General features: G+C 44.8%; 1 protein-coding gene across 2 annotated transcripts in view; it reads right to left on the reverse strand.

The window, feature by feature from the left end:
- LOC119912631 (zinc finger protein 721-like) overlaps positions 1 to 9,551 on the reverse strand; it is a 35,862-nt gene extending 26,311 nt beyond the window's left edge. The window contains exon 1 of one of the 2 annotated variants that reach the window (XM_038731912.1): positions 9,396 to 9,551. In XM_038731912.1, the coding sequence (XP_038587840.1) occupies positions 9,396 to 9,464 (69 nt within the window). In that variant the 5' untranslated portion in view covers positions 9,465 to 9,551. The remainder of the gene's footprint in view (positions 1 to 9,395) is intronic. The other variant, XM_038731911.1, reaches the window with a different exon arrangement.
- Between the last annotated feature and the right edge of the window lie 1,805 nt (positions 9,552 to 11,356).

The following is an 11,356-nucleotide window of genomic DNA, read 5'->3' on the forward strand; positions in this document are numbered from 1 at the left end:
AAGTTCACAGTGGGGTGGACGGACAGAATCAACATGTGCATCAGAACGGCTCTGACCAGCCTGAAGAACAGTTCAATCTTTACAGAACAGAGATGAAGAGAAACCCGCTGAGACCTGGAGACCTCAGTCTGACCCTGAAATACCCCACAGGCAAAGAGAGCAACATCTACACCTGCACCGTCTACAGCAGGGAGAAAGAGACATCCTGATGAAGAAACGAGTGGAGCTCAAGGTCAAAGGTCAGTGCTGTAGATACAAGTCAGAGGTCAGAGCTATAGATACAGGTCAGAGGTCAGAGCTGTAGATACAGGTCAGAGGTCAGAGCTGTAGATACAAGTCAGAGGTCAGTGCTGTAGATACAGGTCAGAGGTCAGAGCTGTAGATACAGATCAGAGGTCAGAGCTGTAGATACAGATCAGAGGTCAGTGCTGTAGATACAAGTCAGAGGTCAGAGCTGTAGATACAGGTCAGAGGTCAGAGCTGTAGATACAGGTCAGAGGTCAGTGCTGTAGATACAGATCAGAGGTCAGTGCTGTAGATACAGGTCAGAGGTCAGTGCTGTAGATACAGGTCAGAGGTCAGTGCTGAAGATACAGGTCAGAGGTCAGAGCTGTAGATACAGGTCAGAGGTCAGAGCTGTAGATACAGATCAGAGGTCAGTGCTGTAGATACAGGTCAGAGGTCAGTGCTGTAGATACAGGTCAGAGGTCAGAGCTGTAGATACAGATCAGAGGTCAGTGCTGTAGATACAGGTCAGAGGTCAGTGCTGAAGATACAGGTCAGAGGTCAGTGCTGTAGATACAGGTCAGAGGTCAGTGCTGAAGATACAAGTCAGAGGTCAGTGCTGTAGATACAGGTCAGAGGTCAGTGCTGTAGATACAGGTCAGAGGTCAGTGCTGTAGATACAGGTCAGAGGTCAGTGCTGAAGATACAGGTCAGAGGTCAGTGCTGTAGATACAGGTCAGAGGTCAGTGCTGAAGATACAAGTCAGAGGTCAGTGCTGTAGATACAGGTCAGAGGTCAGAGCTGTAGATACAGATCAGAGGTCAGTGCTGTAGATACAGGTCAGAGGTCAGTGCTGAAGATACAGGTCAGAGGTCAGTGCTGTAGATACAGGTCAGAGGTCAGTGCTGAAGATACAAGTCAGAGGTCAGTGCTGTAGATACAGGTCAGAGGTCAGAGCTGTAGATACAGATCAGAGGTCAGAGCTGTAGATACAGGTCAGAGGTCAGAGCTGTAGATACAGGTCAGAGGTCAGTGCTGTAGATACAGGTCAGAGGTCAGTGCTGAAGATACAAGTCAGAGGTCAGAGCTGTAGATACAGGTCAGAGGTCAGAGCTGTAGATACAGGTCAGAGGTCAGTGCTGTAGATACAGGTCAGAGGTCAGAGCTGTAGATACAGATCAGAGGTCAGAGCTGTAGATACAAGTCAGAGGTCAGTGCTGTAGATACAGGTCAGAGGTCAGTGCTGTAGATACAGGTCAGAGGTCAGAGCTGTAGATACAGGTCAGAGGTCAGAGCTGTAGATACAGGTCAGAGGTCAGTGCTGTAGATACAGGTCAGAGGTCAGAGCTGTAGATACAGGTCAGAGGTCAGTGCTGTAGATACAGGTCAGAGGTCAGTGCTGAAGATACAAGTCAGAGGTCAGTGCTGTAGATACAGGTCAGAGGTCAGAGCTGTAGATACAGGTCAGAGGTCAGTGCTGTAGATACAGGTCAGAGGTCAGTGCTGTAGATACAGGTCAGAGGTCAGAGCTGTAGATACAGGTCAGAGGTCAGTGCTGTAGATACAGATCAGAGGTCAGTGCTGTAGATACAGGTCAGAGGTCAGTGCTGTAGATACAGGTCAGAGGTCAGAGCTGTAGATAAAGGTCAGAGGTCAGTGCTGTAGATACAGGTCAGAGGTCAGTGCTGTAGATACAAGTCAGAGGTCAGAGCTGTAGATACAGGTCAGAGGTCAGTGCTGTAGATACAGGTCAGAGGTCAGAGCTGTAGATACAGGTCAGAGCTGTAGATACAAGTCAGAGGTCAGAGCTGTAGATACAGGTCAGAGGTCAGTGCTGTAGATACAAGTCAGAGGTCAGAGCTGTAGATACAGGTCAGAGGTCAGTGCTGTAGATACAAGTCAGAGGTCAGAGCTGTAGATACAGGTCAGAGGTCAGTGCTGTAGATACAGGTCAGAGCTGTAGATACAGGTCAGAGGTCAGTGCTGTAGATACAGGTCAGAGGTCAGTGCTGAAGATACAAGTCAGAGGTCAGAGCTGTAGATACAGGTCAGAGGTCAGTGCTGAAGATACAAGTCAAAGGTCAGAGCTGTAGATACAGGTCAGTGCTGTAGATACAGGTCAGAGGTCAGAGCTGTAGATACAGGTCAGAGGTCAGTGCTGTAGATACAGATCAGAGGTCAGAGCTGAAGATACAAGTCAGAGGTCAGAGCTGTAGATACAGGTCAGAGGTCAGTGCTGAAGATACAAGTCAAAGGTCAGAGCTGTAGATACAGGTCAGTGCTGTAGATACAGGTCAGAGGTCAGAGCTGTAGATACAGGTCAGAGGTCAGAGCTGAAGATACAAGTCAGAGGTCAGAGCTGTAGATACAGGTCAGTGCTGTAGATACAGGTCAGTGCTGTAGATACAGGTCAGAGGTCAGAGCTGTAGATACAGGTCAGAGGTCAGAGCTGTAGATACAGGTCAGAGGTCAGTGCTGTAGATACAGGTCAGAGGTCAGAGCTGTAGATACAGGTCAGAGGTCAGAGCTGTAGATACAGGTCAGAGGTCAGTGCTGTAGATACAGGTCAGAGGTCAGAGCTGTAGATACAGGTCAGAGGTCAGTGCTGTAGATACAGGTCAGAGCTGTAGATACAGATCAGAGGTCAGAGCTGAAGATACAAGTCAGAGGTCAGAGCTGTAGATACAGGTCAGTGCTGTAGATACAGGTCAGTGCTGTAGATACAGGTCAGAGCTGTAGATACAGGTCAGAGGTCAGAGCTGTAGATACAGGTCAGAGGTCAGTGCTGAAGATACAGGTCAGAGGTCAGTGCTGAAGATACAGGTCAGAGGTCAGAGCTGTAGATACAGGTCAGAGGTCAGTGCTATAGATACAGGTCAGAGCTGTAGATACAGGTCAGAGCTGTAGATACAGGTCAGAGGTCAGTGCTGTAGATACAGGTCAGAGGTCAGAGCTGTAGATACAGGTCAGAGGTCAGAGCTGTAGATACAGGTCAGAGGTCAGTGCTATAGATACAGGTCAGAGCTGTAGATACAGGTCAGAGCTGTAGATACAGGTCAGAGGTCAGTGCTGTAGATACAGGTCAGAGGTCAGAGCTGTAGATACAGGTCAGAGGTCAGAGCTGTAGATACAGGTCAGAGGTCAGTGCTATAGATACAGGTCAGAGCTGTAGATACAGGTCAGTGCTGTAGATACAGGTCAGAGGTCAGAGCTGTAGATACAGGTCAGAGGTCAGTGCTATAGATACAGGTCAGAGCTGTAGATACAGGTCAGAGCTGTAGATACAGGTCAGAGGTCAGTGCTGTAGATACAGGTCAGAGGTCAGTGCTGTAGATACAGATCAGAGGTCAGAGCTGAAGATACAAGTCAGAGGTCAGAGCTGTAGATACAGGTCAGTGCTGTAGATACAGGTCAGTGCTGAAGATACAAGTCAAAGGTCAGAGCTGTAGATACAGGTCAGAGGTCAGAGCTGTAGATACAGGTCAGAGGTCAGAGCTGTAGATACAGGTCAGAGGTCAGAGCTGTAGATACAGGTCAGAGGTCAGTGCTATAGATACAGGTCAGAGGTCAGTGCTGTAGATACAGGTCAGAGGTCAGTGCTGTAGATACAGGTCAGAGGTCAGTGCTGAAGATACAGGTCAGAGGTCAGAGCTGTAGATACAGGTCAGAGGTCAGTGCTGAAGATACAGGTCAGAGGTCAGTGCTGAAGATACAGGTCAGAGGTCAGAGCTGTAGATACAGGTCAGAGGTCAGAGCTGTAGATACAGGTCAGAGGTCAGTGCTGAAGATACAGGTCAGAGGTCAGAGCTGTAGATACAGGTCAGAGGTCAGAGCTGTAGATACAGGTCAGAGGTCAGTGCTATAGATACAGGTCAGAGGTCAGTGCTGTAGATACAGGTCAGAGGTCAGAGCTGTAGATACAGGTCAGAGGTCAGTGCTATAGATACAGGTCAGAGGTCAGTGCTGTAGATACAGGTCAGAGGTCAGAGCTGTAGATACAGGTCAGAGGTCAGTGCTGAAGATACAGGTCAGAGGTCAGTGCTGAAGATACAGGTCAGAGGTCAGAGCTGTAGATACAGGTCAGAGGTCAGAGCTGTAGATACAGGTCAGAGGTCAGTGCTGAAGATACAGGTCAAAGGTCAGAGCTGTAGATACAGGTCAGAGGTCAGAGCTGTAGATACAGGTCAGAGGTCAGTGCTGAAGATACAGGTCAGAGGTCAGAGCTGTAGATACAGGTCAGAGGTCAGTGCTATAGATACAGGTCAGAGGTCAGTGCTGTAGATACAGGTCAGAGGTCAGAGCTGTAGATACAGGTCAGAGGTCAGTGCTGAAGATACAGGTCAGAGGTCAGTGCTGAAGATACAGGTCAGAGGTCAGAGCTGTAGATACAGGTCAGAGGTCAGAGCTGTAGATACAGGTCAGAGGTCAGTGCTGAAGATACAGGTCAGAGGTCAGAGCTGTAGATACAGGTCAGAGGTCAGTGCTATAGATACAGGTCAGAGGTCAGTGCTGTAGATACAGGTCAGAGGTCAGAGCTGTAGATACAGGTCAGAGCTGTAGATACAGGTCAGAGGTCAGTGCTGTAGATACAGGTCAGAGCTGTAGATACAGGTCAGAGCTGTAGATACAGGTCAGAGGTCAGTGCTGTAGATACAGGTCAGAGGTCAGAGCTGTAGATACAGGTCAGAGGTCAGTGCTGAAGATACAGGTCAGAGGTCAGTGCTGAAGATACAGGTCAGAGGTCAGTGCTATAGATACAGGTCAGAGGTCAGAGCTGTAGATACAGGTCAGAGGTCAGTGCTGAAGATACAGGTCAGAGGTCAGAGCTGTAGATACAGGTCAGAGCTGTAGATACAGGTCAGAGCTGTAGATACAGGTCAGAGGTCAGAGCTGTAGATACAGGTCAGAGGTCAGAGCTGAAGATACAGGTCAGAGGTCAGAGCTGAAGATACAGGTCAGAGGTCAGTGCTGAAGATACAGGTCAGAGGTCAGTGCTGAAGATACAGGTCAGAGGTCAGAGCTGTAGATACAGGTCAGAGCTGTAGATACAGGTCAGAGCTGTAGATACAAGTCAGAGCTGTAGATACAGGTCAGAGGTCAGAGCTGTAGATACAGGTCAGTGCTGTAGATACAGGTCAGAGGTCAGAGCTGTAGATACAGGTCAGTGCTGTAGATACAGGTCAGATGTTAGTGCTGTAGATACAGGTCAGAGGTCAGTGCTGTAGATACAGGTCAGAGGTCCCCCCCATCGCTGTCATTCTGTGGGAAACACTGGAAAGTTATATAGTAACGTAACTATTTATTTTTATTACCCAGTAATAAGTGAAGTAATAATTTTACTTTTTTAATTAGTAATTACTAGTTAGTTACTAGTAATATATTAAAATTTCTGAGTAACTTGCCCAACACTGGTAGTCAGTACAAGTCAACACAAAACAGACAACATAGTAAAAACAATCAAGGGACAGTCGTTTTGTTAAAGTATACAGTTCATGAACTGTTACCAAAGTAAATCATAAGGTTACAGTAATCTGTTGTAGAGTTAAATATGTTGTGCTTATGTTATGTTATTAAAGTGCTGTTGAATCTAATTCAATAATCTGGTTCACTACAGCGGTTTGAACCCAAAATAAACATTTTGCTGTGCATTGCAATGAACTGAACAAATCATATGCATTAAATAATCATTCGTATTTTATGAAATGCTATCAAAACACATTCAGACTATCAGCAGATAATTAAAAACTGACTTTTAAAACTTTTGTTTCAGCTGCACCACAGTCATTCTCACTCAGAAATACTCACATTATAACTACGATAGGATTGTTCAATCTACAATATGAAAGGTTACTGATCAGTTTTATACAGATTACTTTAAACAGTATAGGCTACTGCAGCACTGTAGCACACGGTAGGCTAAGTGTTTTTGTGCAACTGTTGCCAACCTGACAGCTGCCTTAATGTCCACAGAGTCACTGAGTTATAAAGAACAGTGTAGTTTATAGATTTTATTCTGTGCTGGGGATAAATTTACGATGTCCAAAGACTCTCTGTGGTCATGTTTAAGATCATGCTTGGGAAAAAAAAACTAATAGCCTATTTAACTGTAATTTCAATGTTTCAGACGTAACTGTGTTCCAATATGTGCTTTGATATCGACAGTCTGAGTGAGGAAATGTCAGATGGCCAGGCTCCGCAGAAGGGGAGGAGTCAGAAAGAAACTCTGCGTTTGTTGAAGTAAACCTTCTCCCGAGCAGGTCGGGTTCACAGCGTAAGTTGCCGGGGTTACAGACCTAGAGTTTATATGATTTCGCTCTCTGAAATCGAAAACCCAGAGTTTCCCTCATCTCGGGCTCAACTTACTAGTTTTCACTAAACCCGCTAACTGAAACAGGCCTCTGGCTTCCACCAGCACTTGTTTATTTACACATGGACAAAAGCCTCCCACAGCCAATCAGGTCAGGGTGACATGTCATGTGACCACCAGAGAGTCTCTGTCTGCTTTCATATCAAAGCCTGGCGTTGGGAGACCTAGGGCCTGTAACACAAAGCAGGTTCAACATACCCAGGAAATGGCCAGATTACTTTGACAAAAAAAAAATAATTGTAGCGGCTGGTGCTGAAACAGTCATGACAGCAAAAGTTACTCACATAATCACTTCCTCTTAAGTGATTGTGCCTACAAAATAAAACCGCGAGAACATTTTTGCAGCAGTGCTTTATGTCAAGTTTAAGTGAGAGCTTTTACTTTGAAAGGTTCTGAAGGAAATTCAAAAGAGTGTCTGGCTTACTTGACACACGCACACGCAGATATTTGTCAGAAACTATAGTTTAACAGCTCATTACTGTTAGCGCTCCTCCACTGATAAACACGGCATTAGCTTTGTGGCTAATTTAGCAATGGCCAGCGTTAGCTGCTGTAATGTTACATGATTTTAGAGAATATTTAGAAGTGATGAACTAGGGACAAACATGTGGACCGTTCACCAGAACTGTTTACAGTGTCTACAGTTACGTCTGTCAGCAGCTTCCAACACCCAGCTACCGTAACATTAAACTGCTGTGAGCTGGTAGTAAGCTGGGAGGGTTAGCAAGTCATGAATGTTTTCAGGAGAAGTGACTGGTTCTGTTTTGTAATTATTAAAGTCATGTAATTAACTTGACCGACTCATCGCCCATACAGCCCTCTGCATACTTCTAAATGCTGCGTGTAAGCGCCGGTAAACTCTGGTCAGCTGATTGTTTTCTTCTGTGGTTTTTGTGGCAGGGGAGCTGCAGCTGGTCACCCTCTGGTGGGAAAACTATGTAACACCCATGACATGAGTGAAGGATCTGACTGTAGGTTTCTTTGTGAATAGTTCTAAATCGGCCGTTATAAACTGCCGATGCCTATTAAATGCAATTAGCTCATATCGGTCGAGCTCTAGTGTGTACTGCATACTTAATATGATGATGATCAGTAACTTATAACCATGTATGCCCAACTGTTCACACTGAAATAGTCAAGCAAATTGGGGAAAATACAGAGCATGCACCGTTGTGAAACCTGTCGACACGGCCGAACACTCCCCTTTTATGAGATCCTGCACCATCTCCAATTATGATAACACGGGGTTAACACCGACTCAGTTTGTCAACCCTGAATTTACCTGATAACCCCGAGTTAACTCTCAATAGGTTGAACTCCCTTTGTAGTACAGGCCACTGGTCTCTGGACCAGCTGTATATGTGTTGTAGTACTTTGCTGTTTATTCTCTTTTGTTAAATAAATTCTTCAAAGACAACAGTTTGTTGTAACTCAATTATTTGCTCAGCACCTCACCAGGAATATAATTTCCATGACAGTAACTAATGTTAGCTAAATCCTGGGTTAGGTTAGTAGCAAACGGACGCTACTTGCTGCTGCAAAGCTAACGAGAGGACAAGACAGTTCAGAGCAGCACAGCAGCTCTAGACCGTCATACTCACAGCGTTCCTGCTGCTTTATCTAACATCACAACAACAGCATATCTTGGGGAATTAGAAAGTAAACTGACCAGTTTACCACAAACACTCAGAAAACTTGACCCAACTAGGGCTGGGCGACATCTACCAAAAATCATATCCCGGTAAAATTAGGCTGGATTCCGATCCAAGAAATAGATCATTAGTCTACAAATTGGGCTAAATGTTAATTCGTACGTTAAAGCTAAATTTGAGTTGCTGGACCAAACATCTGATCTTTTAAATCCAAAATATGTCAAAATAACTGAACCATTGTTTTTCTTTTTACAAGCCATACCATCCATACTATGTGCCCTTCAAGTATTTGGTGTAACTTATGGGCTGCCATGCCCCTGTTCAACAGCCCGTTATTATTTTGATTGTGTGTATAAAGCTGTGCCGCTTTATTTAGTTGGCCGGCTTTCAGGCGGATTTCTTGGTGTTGTTGCAGCACTCTTCTGTCTTATGTACAATAATCTCTTGCCTTTCAGTCGAAAAGGGATTTAGTTGCTGTGAATTGTGAGGTTATTGTACTAAAAATGCGTAGTAAAAGTTCTCTTGAGACGACATAGCAACTTTCTGGCAGCAAACATCATAGAGCCCCAAATTATCACGCTTATCAATATTATCTCTGTATTGTTTTATTAAATTTTAGTATACTTGGGTTTGCCCTCTTAAAGTTACTGCTTATGCTGTATACAAAAGACTTCCTGTAAACTACGCTGAAAATAGCAATATCACATTATGCTCCCTGTAGTTGGTTTATTCAACATTAAAGCTGATGACAGAATCAGACAGCAGCTGAGTTCCAGGTCAACATTTGCTGCAGCTGAAATTCCCCACGGTCGACTATTAATCACCTGATATGTTGTTAACCCTCCATGTACAAAAACCTCACGCCACAAGTTTATTTCCATCTGCAGCTGGCGTCATCAACAAGGCCCAGGACCCCCACTGACTCTCAGACTCTGCTCCCTGCAGTACTCAAAAGAGTTTTCTTTCAGCTTCCTCTCTTCAAGATGAAAACAGGAACCACGGAGACACTTTGGAAATCAAACCACGTCAACACAAACCCTGGAGCGGGTTTTCAGGCTCTGATCTCTAACAACAGAATGAACGGATGATACACGGACCCTCGAGACTCTTCCTCGTGTCTTTAGTCTCGTGATGAAGTCATGAACACTGACCTGAACATCGGCGCTATCAGAGCACGAGGCTGCTGTTTGGCTCCTGCGGTCCGGGTTCTGGTTCTCCATCGTCCTGCAGGTCTCCGCTGTGACTGGTGGACCGTGTTGTCCTGGACTGAGTCTGGATTCTGGTCTCGGAGCTCTTCAGGCTGAGATACAGGATCCAGATCCAGACCTTTCCTTTCATACCCTGCATGTCTATATGTCTCCAACGGATCGGCCACAAAATGGCAAAAAACACTGTGTTCTCAAGTGGCATGTTTCCTCTCTGCAGAAAAAGACGACGGCTTGCAGGTATTGCACAATAATCAAGATGGCACCCGCTCACCCCCTGTACCGTCTGGGCGTCTGTTTTCAACACGGTGAGTAAGAAGTATGAATCTGGTATTATGTTTAAAGACCTGTACACAGTGAACACACCTGAGCATAAGTATAATGAGACTTAATTTGTTAAGCTATGAGTTGTTAGATGACACATAAGTAAACAACTAAGCTACTAAACTTCAAAATGGCGTATGCTTAAGAAAACAATGGTGACTGGTAGTTACAGCAGTAATAAAGGGGAGCAGAGATCCTTTTGTTGCCTTGAATGAATATTCAAGGAGTCTGTGGAGGGATTTGAGGTGGGACAACAAAAGGTGCTCAAAAAACTTCATAACCACACAGGCCAGGGTCTGTGGTCATTTAGTCCTGTCCTCCTTGTCCACCCCGCAGTTGTCGTCCTCTGATCGTGCCTCTGCCTCCAGTGCTTACTCTTTGTAGGAGCCTAAATGCAGTCTAATGATAAATAATTTTAATTTATGTGTTATGTAGAGGAAATGAAAGGAAATATTTACAGTATTTACAGGTTGATGCAGTTTATATACACAGTAATGCAAGTAGTTAATTGTGTAGTTATCTAAATGTGTGTGGATAATTTAGAGTGCATTTACATTACATTGGTAATATTTGGGGAATAGAGGACTGTTTTCGCATTTTACCTTTTAACCGCATGCACCTTTAATTGCTTGTAATATTCTCATGAGAGTTTGTGAAATTTTCCTGAGTGGACAATCAGGCCAGCAGAGAGTGGAGCCACACAGTTTTTTTTACCTCTATCTCTCCCTCTCCCTTTTTTTGTCGTTAATTAATCATTTTTATTTTCCGTAATATTCCTGTGCTGATGTTTTTGTTGCTAACTGAGTAAACGGATACATTTTTACAAGTGATCCTGTGGATTTATTGATGTGGATTTGGACGAAGGGAGAGGATAAAGCGTCAATCTAGGGCTTCATTCAGTGGAAACCTACACTCCTGTGGCCCTTAAAAAGTACCCAATCTCCTGAGAGAGCAGTAGACAGGTTGGCTCATTATCTCAGCATTTCTTCATCACAGGTTGTAGTGGTGGGTAGAGAGTGAATCATTGGATGTATTCCTGTCTGTGCTGTTCTGACAAATAGGATTTCTAGACCACATTTATTTCAAGTTCAAATTTCCGATTAATCATCCAGCCCTACTTGTGGCCATTGATGTTACTGGAACTGCTTCTTCTCTTAACCAAAGCAGAGTGTGTCAATACAGCCTCGTATCCATCACCATCTTTACTTTACAGTGTTCCTGGATCCCACTTTAAGGGCCTGTAGTCAGTCAGCCGACTGCAGGTGTGAAGCCATCTGCCCAAATCCTTCCATTTCCAATCAGCAGATACAGCCAGTGCCACATGTGAGCAAAAATCCCCTTGAAACAGCTGAGATTGGGCAGGACAAACAGAATAAGCAGCAGCCTTGCTTGTCCAATAAACAGGCTGTAAGCACAGTGGCAGACACACTAGATGGCGCCAGAGCCCACTCAGACATAACTTAGTGCCTCCTGACTGTATTTCACCATTTGAAATGGAAACTGCAGTCTCGTAACTTTTAACCTCTCTGGATGTTCGGTCAGAACAATGCAAAAATAAATAAGAAGATCGCATCCCATCAAGT

This window comes from Micropterus salmoides, unplaced genomic scaffold (genome assembly GCF_014851395.1).
Source record: "Micropterus salmoides isolate LMB-PRFRI ecotype aquatic unplaced genomic scaffold, ASM1485139v1 Ms_hic_scaffold_2, whole genome shotgun sequence".
NCBI classification, from domain to species: Eukaryota; Metazoa; Chordata; class Actinopteri; order Centrarchiformes; family Centrarchidae; genus Micropterus; species Micropterus salmoides.